Raw genomic sequence first — 25,883 nt, 5'->3', positions numbered from 1 at the left:
CTTTACTTTTGAGAAAGCTTTAAAAAGAAATTTGCTTTATCTGTGATGATGGATCTGCAAAGTGGAGTTAAAAATAACAGCTATACAATTGAAGAACGTGTACTCTTTAAATGGTTTTTGAAACTGGATGTGTTTAACCTTCTGAAATATTTGCATTTCACAAGTTGTAGTAATAGAGTTTCATAAACCAGTGCCCTTTTCAAATGGCTGTAACAACGCTGACTGCATAAAATTGCTTTTAATAATAGAGGAGAAGCACAACCAAGAAGCTTGCATATAAAAAATCCACTCATTTTCATTCTAAAAATTCTTTCCTAAATTAAAATTTATAGATTATTTTTCCTGTGTATGTTTTGTCACCTTCTCATACAGTGCATGGACATACATAGTATTTTGAGCACAAGACTGGACAAACTAGTGCCAGCAAATTGTTCACTCTAAATTGAATAAAAGCTTTTAAAAAAATACAGATGACTAGTGAAGGTTGACAGGTATAAATGTTATTTGTATTGACTATAACTGGCTTTCAGAAGGAGATGAGCCATCTCATTAGATCTTCATCTGTGAATGCTGATGTATTAAAATTGAGGTCAGGATGTTTTTCTCCAAAGATCTTTGATGAAACTTCAGTCAGAAGGCTTCAATAGTATCTGAACTGTAAGATTCGATTCATAACTAGTGGAAGAGGCACTGTCCAGAAGATCTGGTGACTGAAATGGATGTATGGTGTGGAAAAATTAGTTTCAGTTCTACTCACTCAATTTGTGAGGTTAGGGATTTTTAAATGCTTATGTTTTCTGCGTCTCATGAATTATTTGGAGCCATGAAGTGGCAGTTTGAGTCTTTGTATATTATAAGAAAAAAAAAAATTCAATTTTTTTCCTTCTATTACAGTACATAGACTTTATTTTTTTCAATGTCAGGATTTTGATTTATATGTCACTTAGCTTAAATATCAGTTTGGTCTATGCTTTGGCCATCACATAAATACAATTTTTAAAACCTTTTTTTTTTAACTTTAACAGGACATGCTAATTGTTTTTGTTTGGTTTTTTTTTTTAGCAAGCTATGGTGCCAATGTTTTTTTAAAATACGAAACTCCTTTTACTGCTTCCTTCAGGAAAAAGCAGAGAATTTTATTTCTGTTTCAGGTTCAAGAGAGGCTTTTCATGTTGTGATATGTAGTTAATTCTTAAGAAATAAAGTAGCAAGCTTAAGGTGACCATTAATTCCAATTAACTTACAAAATGTCTGAATTTTTCTTACAGGAGATGATCAGATGGAGAGAAAAGGTCAAGTTTTAATCCTTTTAGTGGAACAGGCTCTCAGTTTCCAGGACTACAAAGCAGCTAGTATGCATTGCCAGGAGCTCATGGACACAGGTGAAGTGAATAAACAGGGGTTGCATGAGGTGATGGTGGTGGAAACCTGAGTTCTGACTCTCCTTACTGTGAGATGTGGTACTTCAGATTGGACCATTTCATTAAAATGGCAGTTACGTCTCATTAGTGGAAGTGCACTGACATGGAATAGAGACACATACAGCAAATACTGCATGGAATAAGTGTGTACTGAACTATTGGTTGTGTAGCCTCAGGGGGCTTTTCTGTATGCCTCTGGCAACCACAATTTCTACTTCTTTCTACACTGTGTCCCTCTCAAACAGGTAAAACTGTGTGACTGCAGCTAGCAGGAAGGTGCAGGTCTTTTAGAAGTCTACCTTTCTATCACAACTCTTAAGATATTTGTGCTATTTGTATAATTTGTGTATGTGACAGTATGAGTGGAGGTAAATGAAATACATATGTCAAGATACTAAGGAAGATGGGATTTGTTTCTTTGGCTCTTTTTCTCTGCTTTGAGAATGAGGGAGAAAAATGCAAGATAAATTAAGATTTTTTTTAATATATCAAGTGATATATTTTATACTTTGTATTTTACAGCCACTCCAGTAAGGTATTCAATATCATGCTCTGAAATAAATGATTATTTTCTTATTGTAATATGTAAAAATATGGGATGTAAGCTTATAGATGCCTAATATATTGTTATCTACAATATGATAAGAATTAGTCTTTTATGTATTCAGTCAGTCTAAAGTGGAGCTTTAGACAGTTGTCTCTGTTCTATGGAGCCTTTATGGTTCCTTTTTCAGGGGATGTTAAGTCTTCACAAGAATGCCGCATGCCTTCCTTTATCTCATCTGATAAGAATTAGGCAGCATCTCCTTTCACTTGTCATAGGAAGTGTGTTTTGTGTTCCCTTGAAGATTATTCTAAAAGCTGGGAAGTGTGCAGTCAGCTTGGGCAGTCCGAAGGCTACCAGGATCTGGGGATGCGCCGGGAGCTCGTGGCCTTTGCTCTGATACACTGTCCCCCCAGTGCCATACAGGCACTGCTGGCAGTGAGCCGCTCATTGCAAATCCAGGTACCTCTTTCTGGCGCTTCTTTCATCAAAATTCTGTGCTTACCAAAGTAAAGGGGACTTGTGCTCATTTTTAAGTTTCTTCCCTTAAGTTCTACCCCTTCAAATATATTTATATTTGTTCTGCTCTACTTCTCTACTTTCATTGTCATATTTCAGCAGATGAAGTCTCTTTCTAAGCAGTTTTGTGTGATGAGTTGGTTTCTCAAGTAGAAGTGCAGTTGTGTTTTCTATCTTTAGTGCTTTTAATTTCTTTATTGACTGCCTGATTTAAACATTTTTTTTGCAAATGCAGTTGATGAAATTTTAAAATATTTTCTAGGTATTTATACTTTGTAATGCCATTTCATTAAATGCCCACATAAATGTCTATTAAACATTTATTCTGTGGTTTTTGTGATCTTTACCCAATATGCAATGAAATTATTCTCTCATTGATTTCAATGCTGTCATGGTTTTAACAATTACAACAGGTTTTATGTCTGAGCCATCTTTATTAACTCTGCAATGACTGACTTCACAGAATCACGTTTTAGCTGTTGAGCTGATCGCAGTATATGTGTGAGAACATAATTGTGGCATTTAAATACAACTTATGTCAAGGTGACATAGCAAAAGTTGTATTTGAAACTGAAGGGCAGTAATTTAGGTTGTCAAAATGTTAAATTTCTGTTCACTGTAATTGTGGCTTGGCCTACATACTGTGACTTGAGTTCATAATTGTCTTAGTTGTCTAAGAGTTCACGATGTTCTTAGATTTATAATTGTGTAATAGAAACATCTTAGAAGCCTTTGGACACAGAACGGAAGAATGGGGGGAAGGTAGCCACAGCTACAGCACATGTGCAGTCTGATTAAGGCAGCTGCAAGTGTGTAGCCTTTTCCTTAAAAAATCCCCTGAATAGCAATGTCTGTGAGAATACAGGCAACATGTGAAGGTGGAGGTTCTGTGCAGAACTTCTGCTCACAAAGGCACTGTCCTGTGGCACACTTGCCTTTGTGGAGTTGCCTGATTCCTTGGAGTCCCAGTTCAGATAATGGATGTTCTAGTGACAGGTCTGTAGCCTACATCGTACAGCATGGTACATAAAATTGAAAAAAAAAGTTCTTAGATTATGTGAAAAATATTGCACAAAAATCATGGAGAAGGGGAGGTCATTTTGTCTGGTGACTACAACAGTGAGAGGATGTCAGAGATGCTGTGTTTTCTGCTTTGCATCTTCTCCTGCACTCTTGTTTTTCTATCATGGAAGCCTTTATGTCAGAGTTTCTTTGGTTTCCTATGAGATCAGTCATAATTCTTACATTTGCTTATTTGACTGGTAAAAGATAATATTTATTTCGTGTTTGTAGATTCTTCTTCAGGCTGTGAATTACCAGTTTCTTCCTACTGAAGGAGGTGAGAATGTGAATATCTCTGGGCCTTCTTCATTGATCAGTAAGGATACAGAGGTAAGTTTTAATGTGAATTTTAAAAGTAATAATGACTTTGTTCTACATCAGTCTGAAGAATCAAATTTGAGTTTTTAGCAACATCTGTCTGCTTACTAGGTAAAATAGACAACATTAGACATACACTCCTTTCTGTTGTTAGATTGTTTGAAGTTAGGAATTTTGCTTATGTATTTATACTTTGTTCTGATCTTTAGTTGCTTCTTCCTACACAGACTTAGCACCACTGAAAAAAAAATATAAACCCAGAGGCGGGAAAAGTGCAACAAAACTTACATTAAAATAGTCATTTATATTAGTTTGCCTGTTTTGTTTTTTTTTTTTTTTTGATCTGCCCCAGTTGCAAAACAAACTATTTGAAAATAAACCTGAAATACATATTTAATTAAAAAATGTTTTGAATTAAACTTATTTTTACCCTTAGTTCTGTGCATCATGAAGTTTATGACTTGTCATTTAATAATGTTCATATATTGCATGTGAAATTATTTTTTGTGTAGGATCAGAAGGAACATGGAGTATTCCACAGGCAGGACAACAGGAAACAAGTCTTCTATTACTCTTTCTGCTTTTTATGTCTAATATTTTACATCTGTACATGTACAATTACAAATGCTTTTCTCTCTTTAAAGAAGATGTAATTATTTACCTGTTTATGAAAAAAGGAATGTGTTTTTTACACTCTTCGAAGTGGAAAAATCTGTATTTAATTTATTCTTTTCTTTGTTTTTTGTTTAATTAAGTAGGTGATAAGTAGATCTAGGGGTGGGGAGAGGGGGACAAAAACCTTAAAGAAATACAGGAAAGAAGAGAGGAAAAAAGAGTGGGAGAGAGAAGGAAAGAGGGAAGGAGAGAAAGAAAGAGAAGGTTCATGTTGCATAGGGTGGCTTTTTGAGAAAGATATGTGAGTTCCATACATTCCTTGGAGAATATGTCTATATTTTGTGTATGGCTTTTATGTATGTACATGTGTCTATGTGTGTATAAAGATATATATGTATATGTATGTATACATACTTGTATATACACATGCATATGTAAACATACAGGTATATATATGTATTTGCATATATATAAAATAAATGGCTGGAAGGTAAAAAAGCACTGTAAACAGTACTCAGAGGACACATTTTACGTGTCTGCCAGAATCATCCATGTAAAGAACAGGTCCATTTTCACTGGCACAAATGCTTTTTATTTTCTGCAAATCCATAGATGCATCTCTCTCAGCAGGAAGTTATTAAGTAGGTGTTAATAAAATTGATATGGGTGTGGATGCATATGTTTACAGTATTTTAATGTCTATAAAAATTTGTCATGCATCACCTTTCATGTGCTGTAGTACTACATTGTGGCAGAACAATTAGACATGCATATAAATGTTTCAGAAATTTATTCAAAGGTTTATCAGAGTTGAGTAAACTCACTAATTAACTTTTCTATCATTTCAGTTTGTATATTGGAAGAAATTTTCATTATGCTGGAGAATTGACATTCAAAAATTTCTCCAATACAGCTTTCATTCCCCCCCCCCCCCCCCCCCTTAGTTGTGGTTGATTTTCTCTTTAGAATTGGAAGTAGGCAGACAATTGATCTGGCAAGTTTGTGTGTTGCTGCATTGAGTTTACTTTCTTTGTTTAATACAGCTCTTTGGCACGTTGAGTTTCAGACTGCTACACTAGGAAATTAAGTTCTGTATATTTGCTAATTTTTTCTTTTTGTTCTCTCCCAGTTGACTTAATAGGGATTTATAGCTTCTTTCATTTCTTGGAATAATACAGGAAACATAGCCAAAAATTTACTCACTGTATAACTCTTCTGTTGTTACAGACATTTGCAATGTTAGAAAAGCAATATATTCAATAAGTCTGTTTCTCTGACTTCACTGAATCCCATAACTCCAATCCCCATAGTTACACGTTATCTAATTCTCTGTGGTTCACCTTCATTGTCCTGCACAGAATTTTAGTTTCTTTAAAGAAAAAAAAACAAACTGCAAGATTTTTCTCCCTTTTATTGTACTCCTTTCATTTTCACTTACATCCTGATTAACTTACAGAATCCTTTTTCCAGGGAGTTGACAAATGTTGTTCTTTCTCAATTTTTGATACCTTTTCAAATTGGTGCTCTAAGTGTAAGTTTTCTTGTCTTGACTTGATTAAGTTCTGGCATACATGTGTTTGGGCATCCCTTTTTCTGTTGCATTCAAAATACCTATCTGTAAGTATGTCAGTTTTGCTTTTCAACCCTTTTTCTATCCCTCTTCCTTTTGTCTAGCATTGAATCATTAGTCTCCACTACCATTTCTTCCTTTATGACAACCAACATCACCAGCTGGTCATACTTTTTCAGCAGCTTTCTCTTGATGAACTCTTCCCTAGAAATTTCTAAACTAATTTCATTTTTATTCAGTTTTTCCTCCAAATTTTTTTCCCCTAAACTTGCAGAAATCTTGGTAGCAGATGGCTACATACACTGCATAGAAATTATTTATTACTGCTGTCGTGTTGACTTCAGCATAACTTTTTTCCAAGTTTTTGTGGTCCTACTCTGAAAGAAATTTATGAATGCTGTTATAAAGATGCACATCATTATTTTATAGGAGCTAAAGCTTTGTGTCAGCTTGTCACTCTTGTTTGAGCTCATGGTGTCCATTTGAGAAATTATCCTTTGGAAGCTATGATGATTCCAACATACCAGATTGTTTTTAAGCAAAATGTTAAGTTTTACCAATCCTCATCCTTTTTACTTATGTGTGCTACAAATGCCTAAACAACTAATCTTCTGCTTCTCAAGCAGAGTATCTCGGTGAGAAGATTAGGCTCTTGATTAGTGAAAAGCCTTTCAGAATATTACTGGTAAAATTGTTAAATTCAAATTAAATGCTTAGTCATAAGATGCTGTGTTGTGTATAGGCAGTAGAAACAACATTCATCAGTTGCCTTGTAAATGTGTTCTGACTTTGTTAAATCTGCATAGTACTTAAAATATGTTTATGTCTGTTATAAATCATTATTTTTTACCTATCTGAATATGAAAGCGTAATTACTGTAAAGTGGCACATCAAACCCAAGAGAAATTAAGTTTCCATTTTTTTGAAAATGATCTCTTGATAGAAAAGCAGATGTAATTTCTAGAGGAGAATATGTTCAAATTACACGATGATTTTCTTAAAGGCTTCTTAAAGAAAAGAAAATTTGTGATTAACACAGCATTAGTGTCTTGTTTTTCCAGTTTTCCCAAGCACTAGATCTGGGAAAAGACAGGATCTCTTAGAACATTTGTTTATATTAAATTGGTAGGTCACACATTTTTATCACAGCTGGTTAGAAATGATTAGAGAATCATGATTAGTTATCCTCTTGTCCTTTAGCTGCTGCCCCAAAATGTCTAGTTCTCTGTCAGATCTGCAAGTGTTAAGCAGATGTCTTAATTACTGCTGTATATCTCAGGCAGTCATCATTGATGCCTGTGTTTCAGCAGCTGAATCAAATGCATTATGTCTGTTTCAGGCTGGGTTACTTCTTTGTTACCAGTGTTGTTATGGCCCTAATAAGAGCCTGGAAATTCAGTGACTCCTGAATATTTGTGTTGTCATCTTGAACTGAATCTTTTCCATAGTCTCTCATTTAGGTCTGGTTTATCATTGCAGGGCTGGAATTTTCACTTAGACTGGTTCATAGCTGTAACAGGCATTGGGAAAAAAAACCCCTAAAAATCCCCAATATAAAACCCTTCAAGGCACAGAACATAAATGTAGACTCTTCATGAATACTTACATTAAAGAGACTTTTTTAAATTCCTGTTTGGCAATGGAAGTACCAAAAAGGGAAAAGGAAGACCTAATGCATGATGCTCTGTTTTTGAACAGACTCTGTTCTACCTCATTTCATTTCCTTCATAATCTTGATATGTTATTATTCTTAAAATATAAAGTGTATGGGTTTTGCATGTTTTAATCCTTGCACCTTGACTAATTGCCATTAAAGCCCAAAAACAATCCTAAAATCCATGCTGCAGGTGTTCTAATTTATTACTGTCTCTTGTGTAGCTTATCTAAAAAACAATTGGCTTTGTTATATGTCCTCCAGTTAGACTGTTGGGAATTATATATGTGTATGTATGAGCAAAGGTGTATGTATATAAATATGTGGTGTGTATATATATAAATATATATATATTTTAGAGTAGTTTGTTAATTCAGAATTTGTTGGCTGTCTTTTTTATACATTTAGATTAAAGCATATTTTTAATCTGCTAATTTGGCTGCTATTTAATAAGTTGTTGTTGCTATTATTATTTTGATTTTAATCAGAAGTGCTTACTTTATAAAGGATGTCAGGAAGAAATAATAGAAAATAATTTCCCCCAAACACCCATCAGAACTCCTAAAATAACAGTTCTTCCTGAAGATACAATTAAAGTTGTTTCTTGAGATGAGATCTCCAACCTTATTTAAGAAATGCCTTCTTTTTTGAGAGATTGATTTGGGATAGCAAAAAGTTGTAACCTGGACATGTTGCTGCTCCAAGTAGAATGGCTTTTCAGAAAATGGAATTTCTATTTGTGCTGAAAAAACTGTTATTACTTGTAAGAGTTCAAATCCTTTTAAAACAAAAATCAATAGAGTTTATCTGATAGCAGTAGTGCCATAAACATTCACACCTGCATACAAGTTAGCTCATTAGTTTTCACACTGCTGAAGGAGGGGTATTTAAAAAAAGTGTTTTGCTCAAATGCGGTTGAGAACTTGGGTGGAATTTTTTTTCTGGTTCTGTTTTGGTTTGGTGTAGTTTTGGTTTATTTTTCCTCCATGAAAAATCTGTTGGGTCTCTTGCAGCATCTGCTTGAAAACGGTGGCAGAGAGGAATTAGTATTCCATATGTAACATTTAAAATAAATTACAAAAGTAATTCTTCTAATTACTAAAAGTAATACTTCTTACTAAGTACTTAAAGTGGTTTATGTAAAAAATACATGAACAAGAAATTCTTCCCCCAAGCCACCAGACCTAGGATTTTCAATAGATTTTAATTTTTCAGAGCTTCAAAAGTTTTGACAGGTTGTCCTTGGCATGCACTTTCTTCATTTGGTGAAGCAAGAGCCGAAATTCCTAGTTTAGCCAGTTGGTTCGTTAGTGGTGCATCTGTGAAATGCACAATATGATTTCAGAAAAGATGAAAGAAAATGCTGAAGGACTTAAGATGAACCTGCTACTACAGTGGTCAGCTTGAGGCAGTAATTTACTGCACATTATAGTGCAGTAGTAGTGACAGTAAGGTTGTCTACATGAAATTCTCCCTTATTGAAGCTGGTAGGTTTTTTTTTCCTCTGAGGTTACAGTGGGATGTATTTCTCTTCAGCATAACTTGGCATCCTTTGGCTCTGATGTTTGAAATTTTATCATGATTTAGTAAGTTGTAAACCAATACTTCCCATACAGTTATACATGTAGAATTTTTCTATTTCAATATACTTCAGTGTATGGAGAAATTAATAGAGTTGTTAGGGATAAACATGTAGCTGTTAAAGTTTGCTGTAGGGAGGAAAATATTTGTTTTCTGTTGTGAAAACAGTGTGTTTACATTAGTATGCTAATTATATATTTATGACTAATGTGCAAGCATTATAAAGGATGCAATTAACACAAACCTTTGAGAACTGGAATAGCACAGATCAGACAACATGGATGTTCTGGGTATTATTTAAATGCTTTACATGAGGCAAAGCTGGTATAGAAAGCCCCATCTGTGGAACAAGTCTCTACTTTTAAGAATGGAGTTACATGTGGGTTCATACTAAGTGAAGATAGACATGCATGTGTTGCAGGAGCAGGTTTTTGATTGAGAATAGGTTGGGGTTCTTGCAGTCTTTCAGGCTGGTGGTTTTCAGCACTTTCTGTGCCAGCTGCAGAATTTCAAAGCTTGATGATGCTTTTACTACTTGGTCTAGACACATATATTTATATCTCTACCATTTCCCCTATTGGGAATTCAACTTAATTAATGCTATCTCTGTACAAATACAAGATTGTCTCTAGTATCAGCTTTCCTGAATTATCAAAGATTAATTTCAGTATACTTGATCTCCACATTTGTAGAGGTGATTTTTCAGTGGAAACATTCAACAGTTATGTAGAACATTGCCATTATAAATTTTGGAATTGAAATCAGTGCTGTCTGTGGAAACAAGGGGTGCTAACTGAGTAAGGGGAAAAATGTTCTGCTGATCACACCCCTTACTTCAGAGTGAAACTCCTAAATCACTTTTAGTTTGTCTTTTGTTTATTTTTGGCAGCTGCTGCCTGAATTAATGATCATTCAAATGTGTTATTAACATAGTGCGCCTGAGTTTGTTTGGCTTTAAGTCATTAACCTAATTATAGCAGGAGTCTAACCCTTGCATTGTGTGTTGGATATGTTGCAGGATGAAACCAGTGTCTCCTCTGGCCAGTCCATCGATTTGTTGTACTGGACAACATCCAAAACCATGAAGGTGTTGTCCAACACAACTCTGACTACCAAAGCCATGCTGCATGCTGTCAGTGATGGGCAGTGGTGGAAGAGATCATTATCTTATCTTCGACCATTACATGTAAGGGATTGCTGATGTGTCTCCAGATGTTTACACGTTTGTTGATACATTAGTATAAAAACTCAGATCCTTTATAGGACCTGGTAACTGAAGGCTTCAGATCAATAAATGAACTACAGACATCATGGGATTGTTTGCAAGCAATTCCCAATGAAGGAAGGGGTCTAAAGCTGTTTTCTTGTTTTCTAGTCTGTTACCTCCTGTTTTCCGAGTGTAGTGTAAGAAGGCCTAATCGAAATTTGGTAGAACTTTAAAACTTTGGGGAATAAAGCACAGTAAAGCCTACTCTTTAAATACTGTTATCTTGTATTCAGAGCTGTTCCTTTTCAGTTTCTCTTTTCTACTTTCTCTGTTTCAGTGAATTTTGTATAATGTTTGTGATACTGTTTTTTCTGATACTACTTTTGAACATGATTCCTTTTTTAAGAATACTGTAGCCTTCATTCAGAACTGGTGTATGTGAGATGACTCCTTTCTTGCTCCCCATTGAATTCAATGATTTTCATGTACAGTTGTTTCTCTTCTGAACAGTGTTTACAGAATTTTTATGAGTTTTTTACAACTAGGCTCAACTATACTTATTTTTCCCAGGGCCAAGAATTTGGAGATGTATTAAAAGGTGGGCCTGGAGGAAATGCTAGTGTGGAAAAACAAGGCTGTCATCCGTTTTATGAGTCTCTAATTGATGATCCATATGTTGATGAAGTAAGTTACAGTTACAGAACTCTGCAGTTTTTTGTTAAGTTCTTATAATCAAGTAAAAATACAGATTTTTGATTATATGTACGACTTGAAATTTTGTGCCATAGTAGGAAAAAAATCCAGAATTAAATAAAGGAAAGCAAATGCAGGAACTCAGGTAGGCAACTGCATGTGATGAAAGTGATCCATATAAAAATGCAGGGTGCAGAGTGCATATTTCAGTTGTCTTTTTACTTCCAGTCTGAAGTCAGCTATGGAACATACCAGAACAGTTCTTCGCAAAGCTTTGCTGAAGTGTTGCTGAAGATAGGGAAACTCACAGAAACAAGGGGTGAAGGAAAAGACCAAATTCCAACTACAGAAGGTATGGACATATTGTATATATTTATTCACTTCTGTATTTACTATCTGTAGTGAGTACAGAAGTATCTGTGGGTGGGTTTAAGTGTGGAGAATTGCACAGAACAATCTGAAGTATGGTCTGGGTGTTTTGCATGAATTGGGATCTGGTTCAACAGCTCTTGTTGGTAAGAAGTCTTTTTAGAAGTAGCTGCAGAGTTTTCAAGGGAATTGGTGTTTTTAAGACGAGTTGCTCAGCAAAGACTAGAAAAATGAAAGTTGTCTTTAAATTAGCAGAAAGTATTATTTGGGGCTTGGCAAAGACAGGAGGAATTGTTGAAGGTTTCCTGAATATTACCACGTATAGGTAATGGGAATTTGCAAGCCAATGTTAGTTATTTCTCTGTGTGCCTGCATATTCATTCAATCAGTCAGATTCAGTGCCACTGTGTATCCAGGTTTCAGCATTGCAGGCTCATTGTAGTATTTTATTTGCCAATTAATTCTTAACTACAGCTTTTGGAATCATTAGAACTTTTTGTCTTCTTCTGAAATGTCTATGTGTTACAGGTTATATTTAATAATTTGTTAACTAAAGCAATTTCACTTTTTAAAAAAAAAGACAAACCACAAAAACCACCTGTGGTTGTTTATCTTTCCTTTTGGATGTCTCCCGCTGGTTTAAGAAATGAACTGTTTAAATATTTACATGCTGTTAGTGTCTTTCAAAGGAAGATATATGTATTATATTTCACTCTGTGATAAAGTCTGTCATGAAAAATGAGTATATTAAATCACTTGCAGTATGAGAAGTCAGAGAAGTTTCAAGTCAGACTTTCTTCATAAGCCACACACTTACTTGAATGGTTTTGTAAAAACCAGAATATTTGTCTTACAAGTATATGGTTCAGTAGTTTGAGATATGTGGTATTTGTACAGAAAACCTGTGTAGTTCTAATATAACAACATTGTGAATCAGAAAAGTTAGCAGCAGCTTGTATAAATGGGGATGTGTGCATGTTTTATTCTTTTCATGCTCTTTTAATGCAAAAAAAATCCTTTTAAATCAGTACTTAAAATCTCATTTGTTGCATGCTGGATGCCTATAGGCTTTTAACTTCGATTCTTGTGTCTTAAAGGAGGGGGACACAAGGATTTAAAAGTATTTATTGCTTTCTTAGGGAAAATGATTTAATTGGCAGATCTTTGGTAATAGTTCCTGCTCGAACTTGAGTAACTGGAACTGATTGTTTACAATTCAGTGGCTGCTTTTGAGATGGAAATTTCAGTGTTGGGGACTTCCTGTTTGAAGAAGAAATTTTAGATTTTAGCTTCAGTTTTTGAGGATCTGTCTCCTTCCTCTTAAGTGTGCAGCGTAATATTTTTGCCATTTAATACTTCTCTTCCACCACTTTTATTCTATAGTCAATCAGAATTTCACTTAAGAGTCCTTCCAACTGTGCTGTGAAACAGAGTTCTGTGTTTTCCTCTGGAAAAATGGGCTGTGTTTATTCTGGACTCAACAGTTCTGCTGTATGACACCTTTTGGTAGTCAGTAAACAGTGTTCTTAAGCATAAGTGTAACATAGCTTTCTGTAAATAAATGGATTAATAATTTGCTATTTGTTGTGTGTTTAGCCCTGGATTAATGGTATTGGATCCCACCTGTTCCCCTTTCTTAAAGCTTTGCTTTGTCAATTCTTATGAAAGTCCCTATGATGAGTTAACACTTTCAGGGTTGTGGAGCTTGAAAATGTGCATATTGACAGCACACTGCTAAAATTTAATATTAAGAAATCACGAAGATATGAATCCCACGCATTATTCTGCATTTTTATAATTTTCAGGCTTCCTGTATGTTTTTGGGAGGATTTTGCCATACGAAACTTGAATGTTAATATGAGGTGTCAGCTACTGCACTGGTCTAGTAACTGCAAGCATAGCAGATTTCAGTTGATTTTGCTGACAAGTTTGAATCCCAGCTGTTTACATTTAGCTGTCTTCTAGGACAGCTACAGCAGCAGGTTTCAGCTCTGTCAGAAGAACTGAAAAACCTGAAGGGAGATGCAGTTTAGCAAAGAAATCTTTGTTGTACTTGGCACTTTGTCTTAGGAGAGGCTGGAATAGGCATCAAACTCTTGTTTCCTATAACAGGTGCCACATGCAGTGTGAGAGACCGGCTAAACACTTTCCCCACGGACAGTGTGCATCATTGTAGAATCATAGAATGGTTTGGGTTGGAAGGGACCTTAAATATCACCTGGTTTAAACCCCCTGCCATGGGCAGGGATGCCTTCCACTAGACCAGGTTACTCAGAACCCCATCCTGTCTGGCCTTGAAAACCTTTGTGATAAAACTCAAGATATTTTGCTGCTTTTGTGGATTTGGTAGTGTTACAAGCCTTGCACCTTGACTTTTCTTGTCCTTGCTACCTGGATGTAGGTGGTAAACTGAGTATTTTCAAGTGACATGGTAGTACTCAATCTCCCTGGGTCCCATAAAGCACTTCTTCCTCAGCTGTGCATTGATAGTGCACCCAGACTTGGTGTGGCTGAGGCTGTGTTGTGCATCTCTGTTCAGCTGTGGTTTTCTTTCTTCATAGGCCTTAGGGATTGATCAGGAGTTGAAGATGAGATTTGAAATGATGGCTGTATTTCCTTGTAACCAGATTAGGCACTAAACTCAAAATAAACCCAAGACAGTCAGTCATACCTATTAATCCTCAGGAGTTTTAGAGCAAATAATACTTTAATGTTCCCCATGATTTTGTAGTTCCTTGTAGATATGTCTGTTTAACTGCAGTATATACTTCTAAGTTTATTGAGATTTTATCATGGGCTAAATGAACAATTGAAGACTCAAAGGAGTTTTTGCATTTTTTTCAGAGGAAAATCAATGGAAAGTGAGTTGAAACTTTCTAGGTATTGAGAAATTCCAATTTTCACAAATAAGCCATTTTTTCTCTACTTAGCCTCTCAAACAGGCTTGTGGCATAAAGACCTGCACAGGAAATAAAAATATTTGTAAAATCAGAATATTTTTGTGTTTTCCTGAGAAAGTCGTGGTTGTGGGACAGCAGTGAGACAGCAGCATTGGCACTTTGCTTGTCACTGCCTGCCCTCCTTGGTTTGCCAGCCCTGTAATGCCTAATCCCTATGGCAAATTCCAGATTTGGCAGTGGTCTGAAATGACATTAAGTTCCTGTAAATTTTGTGAAGATATATGACAGGGTAGAATGGCATCCTTCTGACGTCTGGAGCCTATGATTTGAACTCAGCGCTGTTAGGCTGCAGAGGATTCTTGTAGGGCTTCACTGGGAGACAGAAAGCTGTATGGTATTAGTCTTTGTGTATACACATATTTGTGTGTAAAGTGGACAACTAAGTATGGATACATGAAAACCTGCCATGAGCACACAAACATGCACAAAATTTACTGGATCAGTGCAGAGGTTTTTTTTTTCCTCTCAGTAGGTGTGACAACAGAGGCAGTTCTTTCTTCTTACGTACATTCTGGCAGGTGGGATGCCGTTGTGTCAAGCTTTATGCAAAAGCATGAAGATAATCATATTGTTTTCTGGCCCTCTATTGGTGCCGTGTTCTTTGTAATGATTGCTGTCCTAATGGTGAAGATCAGTTTTTGTGAGTGTGGCAGTTGTCATGTTGGGGATGTTAAGTTGGAAGAGAACCCATAATTTACTATGTATTCAAGAGGTTTTTGCTAACATTAATTCTCCAAAGAAAGGAAAAAGAGAGCAGAGCTGAAATGTTTCCTTTCCTCCTCCCATTTTTTTTTCTGTTTAACTAGAGGTGGTTGTAAGAATACGTAAAGTAACTGCTCGTGCTCAGAGGAGAGCTAGCAATTTTCATCGAGATTTTAATATTAGATATTTCTAGAGTTCTTATTATCTTTGCTTGGACAGTATACAGGATATTTAGAGTGCAGCAGAAACAATCTGTCAGCAGCAAGAATCTGTCTGAAGCACAGTAAAAGCCATTTGAAGCGTAAAGGATAGGTGCTGTTGAACAGGTTTATGTAGCAGTCTCTGTGATAGCTTGTCACATAGAAATTTAGTGTTTCTATCTGGCTGAGGGCCAGCATGTAAATCCACTTCAGGGTGATGGCAAATTAATGATAATCTGAAAATTGTAATTGGTCATTCAAGCTTTTTATAAATCATTCCGTGGAACAAAGAATTCCCTGGGGGACTGTGTGTAAAGTAATTGGGTTTTTGCCAGCACAGCCTACAGAGGAGTTTGTGTAATGTGGGAATACAGGTGTTTGGGACTTCCTTGAAATAAACAAAGAACTAAATTGCTGGAAGATAGCTTCTTCTTGTTGAAACAATATTGTTATTAATAACATTAGTAATAATGTAATTTATAACAATGGAAACAACTCCTTGCCCCCAAGTTTGGTGTCTATAGTGTAGGAAAAGCAAGTGATTTTTGTGTCAGTTTTACCAGAAGTATGTGTTTATAATCAGAATACTTACCCTTTGATGAATTTATTTCAATTGCCGTAGTACTGCTGATACTTCTGTTTGCAGTATGTGGCAGAACCTGGTTTTGGAGTTTCTTACGACACTTGTGGCTTTTTGTTTTTATTTTTAATTAAGGCAGAAGCTTTTAACACGGTTTGTTGTGTTCAGTGATAAGGGAATCAGAGTTCAGGCTTGAAGAGAATACATTTTGTACCATTCCTTTACTTGGTATCATTGAATCCTTACAACGTTACCTTACTTCCTTGATTTTACAATCAAAATACTTCTTGTAAAACAGTACAGGGGGCTTTGTTTAGCATCTGTTACTGCATAGTCTCATTCTTCTTTGGTTAATGTATCAAACTCTTTGCCTGAACGTTAAGGTAAAACTGTTCTGCAGTTTAATTATATATTATCTCTTTCTGGATTGCACTGATAAGTGTTTAATTAAGTATGTCTGGAGTGCTTCAAGCTAGTGTCAAATAAAATATAGTTGCCTTGAAAACATTTCATTTGCTAGCTCTCAAGGCCAAGTGGGTCAGTAATCCAAACTTTGTGTTTGCTCCCTCTGTGTTGCAGTTCTGCTCCAACTGGCAAGTGATGCTTTACCAAAGGATATGGCCTTGTCTCTTGCCTATCTACTTGCACTGCCACAGGTATGTTGAAAGTGACTTTGTTTGCATGTTTTTGCCAGGAAAGACTATTCATAGCATTTCAAAATTCCATTAGAAAAATTCATTTCCTTAAGATTTTAAAATTTTAAGTATTTGAATTCATTTTATTACACATTTTTACAGAGTAGGTTCGTGCATTTAAAGGAAACTGAACAAATGCCATTGGATGGTCTGTTGAGCATGGCACTAGTGAAAAGACACATTTTCTTACTTAACATAGAAGTTGGGCCACCAGACTGACAATTCTAATGTAACTCAGAAATGTGGATAATAATCATGTATAGAAGCAGCAGTAGCGTAGCTGGAAAATCATTTTGGTTAGGTGTTTGTGCAAGGGCAAAAAAACCACCATTCTACCATAGTGTAGAATTATCTTTGTGTGTGGAGGTTACTGATTTACTTCTGTGCCAGAAAAACATAGTCAGAGCTATTTCTAAAGGACAGCAAGTAGGTTTTTAGAAAGTTTGTACGCTTAATGTTGTATGCTTGCTAATTCTTTCATGTAAATTAATGGTCTCTTTCTTGTAGGTGGTAGATGCCAACAAATGCTTTGAAAAGCATTTACATTCTGCATTATGTCTCCAGCTGGCAAGTTATTACTATAGCCTGCAGATCTATGCTCGTTTGGCACCATGTTCCATGAACAAATGCCACCCTATCTACAGGGTTAGTACTCTTTTCTTTTTAAAGCTACATTCATTAATGTTGCAGCATAAAAGCTATTCTAAAAAGCCAGTACATGAGTTAAGCCTGTTAAGGAGCTGATCTAACTTACACTGTGAGCAGCCTGTTAGGTTACACATAATTATTCTTCTACAGTGCTGTGAACAAACAAGTACTTCACAATTTGTGGAAGATTTTTTGAAGCACAATATCAAGTGTCATTTTTAGGTAATAGCAATATCAGTCTTCAAAGCAGCTTATAAGCACTGAGCAGTAATGAATATAGCCTATGCTGTTACCTTGCAATACTGTATAGAAGGCAATACAGTACTTCCCAAGAAAAATGAAGTGTCCATTTCAACAAGAGCAGTGCTTTTCTGAAAGTTTCCATAGCCTCCCCTGGGGTGTGTTGGATTGTATTTCAGTTTACATATGGTGTTTTGAAAATTCATCCTCCTTCATTGAGGAATGTTTTTTATTTCCTTTGACAAGTTTCTGGTTTTGGAATGGCCCTGCATTGCCCCTTCTCCATCACCAGTGGTTAAAGCAGTTCCATGGTGAAGTCCATACTAAATGGAAGAGGTAACATACAAAAGTTTAATAAGGCACAAATTGCCATTCTTACTGAGATACCTGCATAAAAACTCTTGTCTGCTCCAAGAGAGCATTTTTGAAATTACACCAGTTCCTTCCTCCTGTGCAGACGCTTTCTGGTCTGTTTGGTTTTCTGCCAATCTCTCAATTATAGCTAAAAGAACACTTCTGGTCAAAACTTTCCTGAAAAGGAAGACCAGTAATCACCACTGTGGCATGAGAGGAGAATTGTTTCTTTCTGTGTTAAGAGTAACTCCTGATTTGCAGCAGAAAGCCTCTTTTGATACTCGCCCAATCCTGCAATTAGGAAGCCTTCCATGTTCCTGCTGAGATTTGCATTTTACTGTCTTCTGCTTAGATGCTAAAGGAAAACAACTGTGGGGCTTGCAAAATATGTTGGTTGGGAGGAATTAATTCATGTTTGTTAATCAGATTTCTTTGAGCCTGTAAGTCATCCTGCTTCAAGACAACTGTGATGAAAAAGGTTTATGGGTTTTTGTGGTTTTTTTTTTTTTTTTCTTACTTTAGCTTTTTCAAACAGTCCTATTCTGCAGGAAGAGCTAAGAAGGCTTTGGAAAGCATAAGTTAAAAGAATGAGGACAGAGATGTTAGATTGAACTATTTCTACTCCAGTTGCCATTTAATTAGCAAAGTCTTATCAATGGCACCATGTAGTTTGTCTCTTAACTGTGATGTGATCTTTGGCTAATCTTTAGTTCCATCTTGGTGAAATACTGTATGTGACTGTGGTAAATACTGGATTCTAGGTTGTTTGCTAGAAAGAGTAGGTTCTATGTTTAAGCTGCTCTTAAATAGTAGCTTTTGAAAACAACTATATGAGAAGATTGAGTGAAGAGCACACCAAAAAAAAGGAAAATTAAAAAAAAAAAACCCACAAAAACTGTCCTGGATGCCAGTAAGAAAATAACATAGGTAAATACTAATTTATGATTCATTGTTACTAATTCCAAGGGTATTTTGAGTGAAGGAATGTCACTGAAGTAGAAAACAAGAAATAGAAACAAGATGCTTTTGACCAAAATAAACATGCTTTTTTTTGGTCAAAAACCCTGAACACCAGAGTAAAATGATTGGTTTATACTGCAAAACAGGCATTTGTTTAAATTTACATCTTAGATGCTGGTAATAAAGAATAGGTCCACCTGCAAGTTGGTTTCATCAATGCCATTCTAGTTTCTGTCCATGGGAATAGACTTAGCCAGGGGTTTGGTGGGACAGGGTTATATTTTCTAAGAGTTCTTTGGAAGGAAAAGAAAAGTGGTCTCAAACTTTCATGAGCATGTCACAGTCAGTTGGAGATGTCATTCCATAGTAGATTGTCTTCCGACTCATGACACTGGTGTCTTGCATCACGTTTATCTTGTGGCTGTTTGTGAAAGCAGAAGTGTGTTCCTAAGTCCTTTAACTGCCTCAAAGCTGTGCATTATTCTTACAAGGTATCTGAGTGCATTTTTGTGGGTGAAGGTGCATTGCCAATCCTTGTTTTCCCCTGTTCTCACTCTTTACATGGTCAGTAATGATGTAAATCCGGCACTTCAACTATTATGCTCACAAGGTGAATCCTCAAGATCATAGAGGATTTATGTCTGCCTACTGGCACCTGAGTCACAGTAGGTATGATTTTTCTAGTCCAGTGAATCAAGTGCACTGTTGGAAAACCCTTGCTGAATTGATAAGAAACTGTATAGAAGCATGGAAAAGTCTACACTTCCTGTGTTTCTCATTTTAAAATGACATTGTTTGAAAAGCGTTCATGAGGACCTCTGGCACAACAGGAGAAATGTTGGTAGAATGGAAATATCCTTAATGTTACAAGGATAATGGGGAATGGAAGGAGAGCTCCTCTTCCATTTACTAGGACAGACTTTCGAGATTTGCTGGTTAGTCAAGAAAGACACTTCGAAGGAATGATTGGGTCTGTTGCATGAAGGCTTGATTTTTTTGTTTGTTTGTTTTAATTGTGATTTGAAATACTGGCACCTAATATCTGTGCATCAAACCAGAATCATAAATTGCCAGAAATTCTCATGATCATTTTTTGTACTGTCGATGTCCAAAAGGAAATCAGCTTTGTAATTTCAGTTTCTGATAAAGTTACTCCTTTGCTTTAAGGACAAACAAAGGGATTTGGCTGTAAAGTACTGCTTTAATTTTGTGCCCAAGACAACTTCAAATTTTAGTTGTTATGATAACATAAACATAACAGTCACAGTTGAGGGCATCTGAGCTATATTACTCTCTTGTCCTGAGGAATATGTTAAAGGAACTCTTCAACCTAAGAAAACTGCAGATAAAGGTCAGAAGAATAGAACAAAATTTCCAGAAATGGACTGTGTGTGGAGTATACTGGTGTGAGAAAACTAATTGCCCTTTGAAGACCTATATTTATTTTTGGTTTAGGTCTGTAATGGGCTGGACTGGGATGGAGTTAACTTTTTGTTGCAGTCGCTGTGCTTTTGCATTTGTGGCTGTTAGGGTTGGTAATATGCCTGGTTTGGCTGCTGCTGAACCTTGCTTGCACAGCATCAAGGCTTTTGCCCCACTGCCACTCTGATTCACCTCTCACTAATTCCCAGTCTTGATGAACAAGAAGAAAAGCTGTACAGCTGAGCAAGAAATTTGCTGGGTAATTCTTGTTGTTCGCAACTTACCTCCTCATTTGTATTACCCTGGTGATCTGATAATTGACCAGAATAAGCTGTTAACCCTATAAGGGAGTGAAAAAGCTTAATTATCCTGAGGTTAATTATAATGTTATGTTCCTGTCCTCATGCTAATCTGTTGCTGAGGTGTTTCTATTGTTTTGAAGAGGATTATTTTACTGACCACAGCTGAGGGGGCAAGCTTTTTCCTGAAGCATTAAACAACAGTTACAACAAATACCTCTGAGTTGCAGGGGGAACAGGAATTTTGCACTTAATAGCGGATGAGGAAAGTTGCTGTTAGCAGAAAATTCTTAGTTTTTTATTTTCTTCCCTTACATGTTACTTTTCATTCAAGAAGATGAGTTTCATTCCTGTCCTTTTGTGCATTGCAGCTGACAATATGTTGAAATTTAAGATCAGAGATTCTCCTTAGTGATTCTTCTCTTGTTGCAGCCTGGAGTTGGTGAAGAAGCTGGGAGTTCAGTCCCACAAAGTTAAGTAGCGTGATATATATTTAACCTGATACATATTTAGCCACTATGCAACAGGGTACATTTACACAGTGAACTTGTGCTCTGTGCACTTAATTTGCTTCCCTTTTCTGTTGCTTGCTGCTTTGGAAAGCCTCTATCAACATTTCCAAGAGGCAGAATTAGGTCGAAAGAGGAGTGCTTTGAACTTGGGACTGAATGTGTGGAAATTTCTGTTGGTCTGCCAGGATTTCATTCTGCAGGCTTGACCTGGCTCCCAAGATGGTTCTGTTGCTTGTTTGTATAAGGTTGGTATAAATTATAGATACTGTTATGTTAATCCAGAGAAGTAAAACTCGCAGCTATGGTCCATGTGCTATGGTTTTATGTAATATTCCTAATATAGGGAATATATAGTTTCAATATAGTTGAAAACTAAGGCTTGATTTGAAATGGAAATAAATATTTTGTGAGAAGGCTACATACAGGAAGAGGGAGGGAGGCAGATCTGATGCATCTGATAACAGATGTATTACCCATGCTAGATGAGGTCTCATGGCTTTAACCTGGCACTCTAGTGCAGCTAAAGATTAAGTCTGTACACGAGGTAATCTGTCATTGGGAATCGAATGCTCATTAAATAGTTGCATATTGGTTTGCATATCCTGTCAGGTTCCTAAATTATGACTTCAGCCTACAAGAAATAATACATAGGTTTTTAATCTCAGTTTGGATTTTGTACATAACCAACATGCAAAACTGACAAACTCTGTCAGACAGTCTTGTTTCATTCTGTCTGGACATTCAACTTTTCATCCATAAATGCAGTGGCTAGCACTAAGGCTGCTGCTGTAGATGGTAAAATGGTAGTGCTCTTTATTGTTTAGCTGTGATTGACTTAAAACTTGATCTCTTTTAAGCCCTGATTCAATCCCTTGTCTCCTCTTCAGCCCCTCTTTCTGTTTGGTTAGTGATGGTGAAAACCAACAAGTTCCTTTTGGCAGTATAATTTTTCCCTTTTGCTTTACTGTTTGAATTTTCTGCTGTATGTTCTGCATCGAGTTCAAGTGTCTTTGCTGCTCTTTGGGTTGCTCCACTTCCCTTTCATGCTGCTGTTTATGCCTAATACTTCTTATCATTTTATATACCATGCTGCTTACTTATACATGTTCAGATACTATTATTCATTAATACTTGAGGGTGAATCTGTATCATTTGATGTATGCTTCTGTTTCAAAGTCCAGCGCATACCTGATAGAAAAGCAAAACTGGAAGAGATTAATGTATAATTCCTTGAATTTATTTTGCACTCTTCTCTCTCCCATTGATCTTCCTTCATGTGTGTGGAGTCTGTGATGGAGAGGAGAACCAGGGAAAAGGAGGGCAGTGGCAGAAGGCACCACAAATGAGACTATCTGGCAGACTAAGAACTGGTGTAGGGAGAATTCAAAGACCTCAGTATCATCAGAATCCTCCTTTAGATCACCAGTAATGGATTCTGAATAAAAGTGGTCTCAAAACCTGCCCCTGCAGAACTTCCCTTTCTGAAAGGTGATCTCCAAGCTTCTACCTCTCGTTTCACCAGATTTCAGTTAATGAAAGGACCATTCTTCTGATCCATTTGCCACTTAAGTTTCCTGGCTGGACTTTAGTGGGAAAACTTGTGAAAGTATTTTGCAAAATTTTTGTGTATTAGGTTCCCTTTGTCCATGTGCGCTTTGATACCCTCATAGCCCTCCAGCCAGTAAAGAGTGGATTTCCCGTTACAGAGTCCATGCTGACCTTTTCCCTCTGATCTCTCAGTGCTCAGGGGTCTTATTATTTGTTATATAGTCTGCTGGCTTACTGGGAATGCACATTTGACTTGCTGGTCTACAATGCCTATGAAGATTCCTTTTACATCCTATTTTTTTCAGATGGAGCTTGCACTCCGGCATGTCACTTTTAATAATGTTTGTTGATGCACCTTGGCCTGCCGTTTAACATAATTTCACGTTTGTGTTCCTTCAGAACTGAGGGATGAATGCCAGCTGGTCATGGTGTGCAAGCATATAACTGACACCTTCCAGATTCTTCTAACTCACCTGGCTCTTCTGAGCTCTCTCCCCACACCTTCAGCAGTGAGGGCTGACACAAAGATCTCATTATTTCCACTGCTATGGACTTGCCCATGAGTGCTCCTTCTACACCTCTTCTCTGTGGGATCGTGCCACTTTTCTAGCTGGTGTCCTGATTTTGAGCAATTTTCAGAACTTTTTACTCTCAGCTTTACCATTCTTTATAAAACACTTTCCAGGCATTTTTTTATCATTTTTAATTTTCTTTCTAGCTTGTCATATTTTGTGACTTCTCCTCATGGATTTGCTAGTTATTCAGTGATGTCTCAACACATAATCACACATTTTCTAAATGAGTGAATATCTAAGCTAACAAAAATGGAGAACTCACTCAATCCTGGTGTGTCCAAAGGCGTAAAGCTCAAGTAAGCTCTCCTGAACTAGCAGCCATTGTGGTTGGTTTTGACCATCTTCTGGTATGATCCCTGAAATACTAATTCAGCAATTAGGGACATTGCAGGCATAACTAGATTCTTTTGGTTGAGGTGTGTTTGATACAGATAAGTCAGTGTTTCACAGATCCTTGTCTTTCTTTGTTAAGCACACAACATGACAAAGTATTGCCATTCTTAGTTGGGACCAAATAGTATGTAGGTGACTGAGAAAAGATCTATTTTTAAATAGTTGTTTGGTGCTGCCCCCAACCCCCTGTTTCATTTCTTCAAGATAAAGTGTACTTATGAAGTGAGATGCTTACAGTCTTGCTTATTTCTGTTTCTCAAGGGTTATGTGAGCTCTTCTGTCGAATCCTACTTCTGAAAGCAGAGCAAGCTTTAGAGAGCTCTTCAGAAATTTTCTTTTAGAAAAGAGGATCTTCAAACTAGCCTTTCATTTCAGCAGAGGGTTGAGGTTTAGCTTGCCCATCTTTCTCTGGGGACATGGTTGTGGTTTTTGATGTGAGGGAGATAGCTGGGATAAGTGCTAATGCTTTTCCTTCTTGGGAACGGTTTTGTTCCTCTCTGGGAAGCAGTACAAAGGTGACCAGCAGCTTATGAAGCAGTCTTACCCTAATCAAGCAGCTTTATCTCCTCTTTTACATTCCTTCTCCATGCTTCTGTAACTGTTTTTTCCAGTCAGTGAGCATCATGAGTTTTGCAGGCAGCCTGCTTGAAATTTGCTAATCATCTAATAATAAAGAGCATTTTAGCAAAATTTTATTCATCTGAGTTGGCAGTACAGGTTACTTTTCAGACTGCTTAACTTTCATTGAGTGAGAGAGTAGGTTTCTCCATCTCTTTGTTCTTTAGTGGTTTGGTTCTTTGGTGGTTGTGTTAGTTGGGTTAGGTAGGGTTGGTTGGTTTGGGTTGGTGGCTGTTTTTTTTTTTCTTCTTGGAGAATTGAGGCTGAATGCTAGATTGGCCTCTGTATTTAGCTCAGGAAGCTATTCATGAAAATGTACATCCCAATAACATAAGGTGGTCACTGAGAAACCTGTGATGCTTCTCAGAAGTGCTAGCCGTGCTCTTGGATTAGGATGAAAAATAGCTGACTTTTGGCATTTTAATAACTGTCAGGGAAGAGGAAGTTAAATGTTTTGTAGTTCATGGGATATCTAGTTTTCAACCTTTAAATTAGTAAGATATAGAAATATTTGCATGTATCCAGTCAAGTAACTGTGCAAATTAAAAAGAAACAGTATTGTACTTAAACTGAAACTGCATAATACTGCAGTAGAGTTTTACAGTAGCAGTCCCAACGTCTTTATATGACTAGAGCTGCTACCATATAGGTCAAGATTAAAGACACATTCTGAAAGAACAGGCAATAGCATCATTTATTCAAAGAGAAAGTACAATGATTTTTTTTTTTTTTTTTTAGAGAAAAGGGAGATAGGCAGAAGGTTAGGATAATTACCTAAAGTAGGGCATTTATTTACTGCGAGTAATGCTGACTGCAGATAGGAAATGAATTATGCTATGAATTTAGTAGGCACTTCACTCAAAACCATGTAGTAATTTTCTATTTTTAGAGATGTTCTTTCAGTTGACACTTTAACCTTTTATATATCATGGGTTGTTTTTACTAAAAGAGCTGTCAGGTGAAATGATGAGATTTTTCTCCCTAAACCTGACTTAGCAATCAGAAAATCTGTAAGAGAACACAAGGTAGAAAAAAACCTATAAAAACATTTACTCTTGGGACAAATTATTCCTCATTCTTGTTGGAATAGCTGATAGAAATCAAAGCAAAAAAGTGTTTCTCTGAGGAGAAACTCAACATGAGCCAGAGATGTGTGCTTGCAGCTGAGAAAGCAAATTGTGTCCTGGGCTGTATCAAAAGCAGTGTGGGCAGCAGGTGAGGGAAGGGATTCTGCCCCTCCACTTTGGTGGGACCCTACCTGCAGTGCTGCATCCAGCTCTGGGGCCCACAACCTAAAAAAGGACGTGGACCTGTTGGAGCAAGTCCAGGAGAGGCCACCAAGATGCTGAGAAGGCTCGAGCACCTCTTTTACAAGGAAAGTCTGAGAGAATTGAGGTTCAGCCTGGAGAAGAGAAAGATCTGGAGAGACCTCATAGCACCTTCCAGTACCTGAACGAGCTACAAGAGGTCCAGGATATACAAGTGACTGGATGAGGGAGAATGGCTTTACACTGAAAGAGGGTAGGTTTAGATTAGATATAAGGAAGAAATTCTTCACTGGGAGGGTGGTGAGGTACTGGAACAGGTTGCCTAGAGAAGCTATGGATACCCTATCCCTGGAGTC

At 36.7% G+C, this 25,883-nt stretch overlaps 1 protein-coding gene across 3 annotated transcripts in view; it reads left to right on the top strand.

Moving 5' to 3' along the window:
- The window catches only part of NBAS (NBAS subunit of NRZ tethering complex), a 166,203-nt gene that overhangs the window by 66,903 nt on the left and 73,417 nt on the right, over positions 1–25,883 (top strand). For 2 of the 3 annotated variants that reach the window (XM_019282201.3, XM_010393299.4), the window contains exons 33-40: positions 1,269–1,382; positions 2,270–2,427; positions 3,778–3,876; positions 10,303–10,470; positions 11,062–11,175; positions 11,413–11,536; positions 16,575–16,651; positions 17,198–17,335. In XM_019282201.3, coding sequence (XP_019137746.2) covers positions 1,269–1,382; positions 2,270–2,427; positions 3,778–3,876; positions 10,303–10,470; positions 11,062–11,175; positions 11,413–11,536; positions 16,575–16,651; positions 17,198–17,335 — 992 coding nt within the window. The remainder of the gene's footprint in view (positions 1–1,268; positions 1,383–2,269; positions 2,428–3,777; positions 3,877–10,302; positions 10,471–11,061; positions 11,176–11,412; positions 11,537–16,574; positions 16,652–17,197; positions 17,336–25,883) is intronic. The other variant, XM_010393300.4, reaches the window with a different exon arrangement.

The sequence above is a fragment of the Corvus cornix genome, chromosome 3 (assembly GCF_000738735.6).
Source record: "Corvus cornix cornix isolate S_Up_H32 chromosome 3, ASM73873v5, whole genome shotgun sequence".
In the NCBI taxonomy this organism is placed as follows: domain Eukaryota; kingdom Metazoa; phylum Chordata; class Aves; order Passeriformes; family Corvidae; genus Corvus; species Corvus cornix.
Note: the sequence above shows the minus strand (reverse complement) of the source record. Positions and strands in the feature narration are given on the sequence as shown.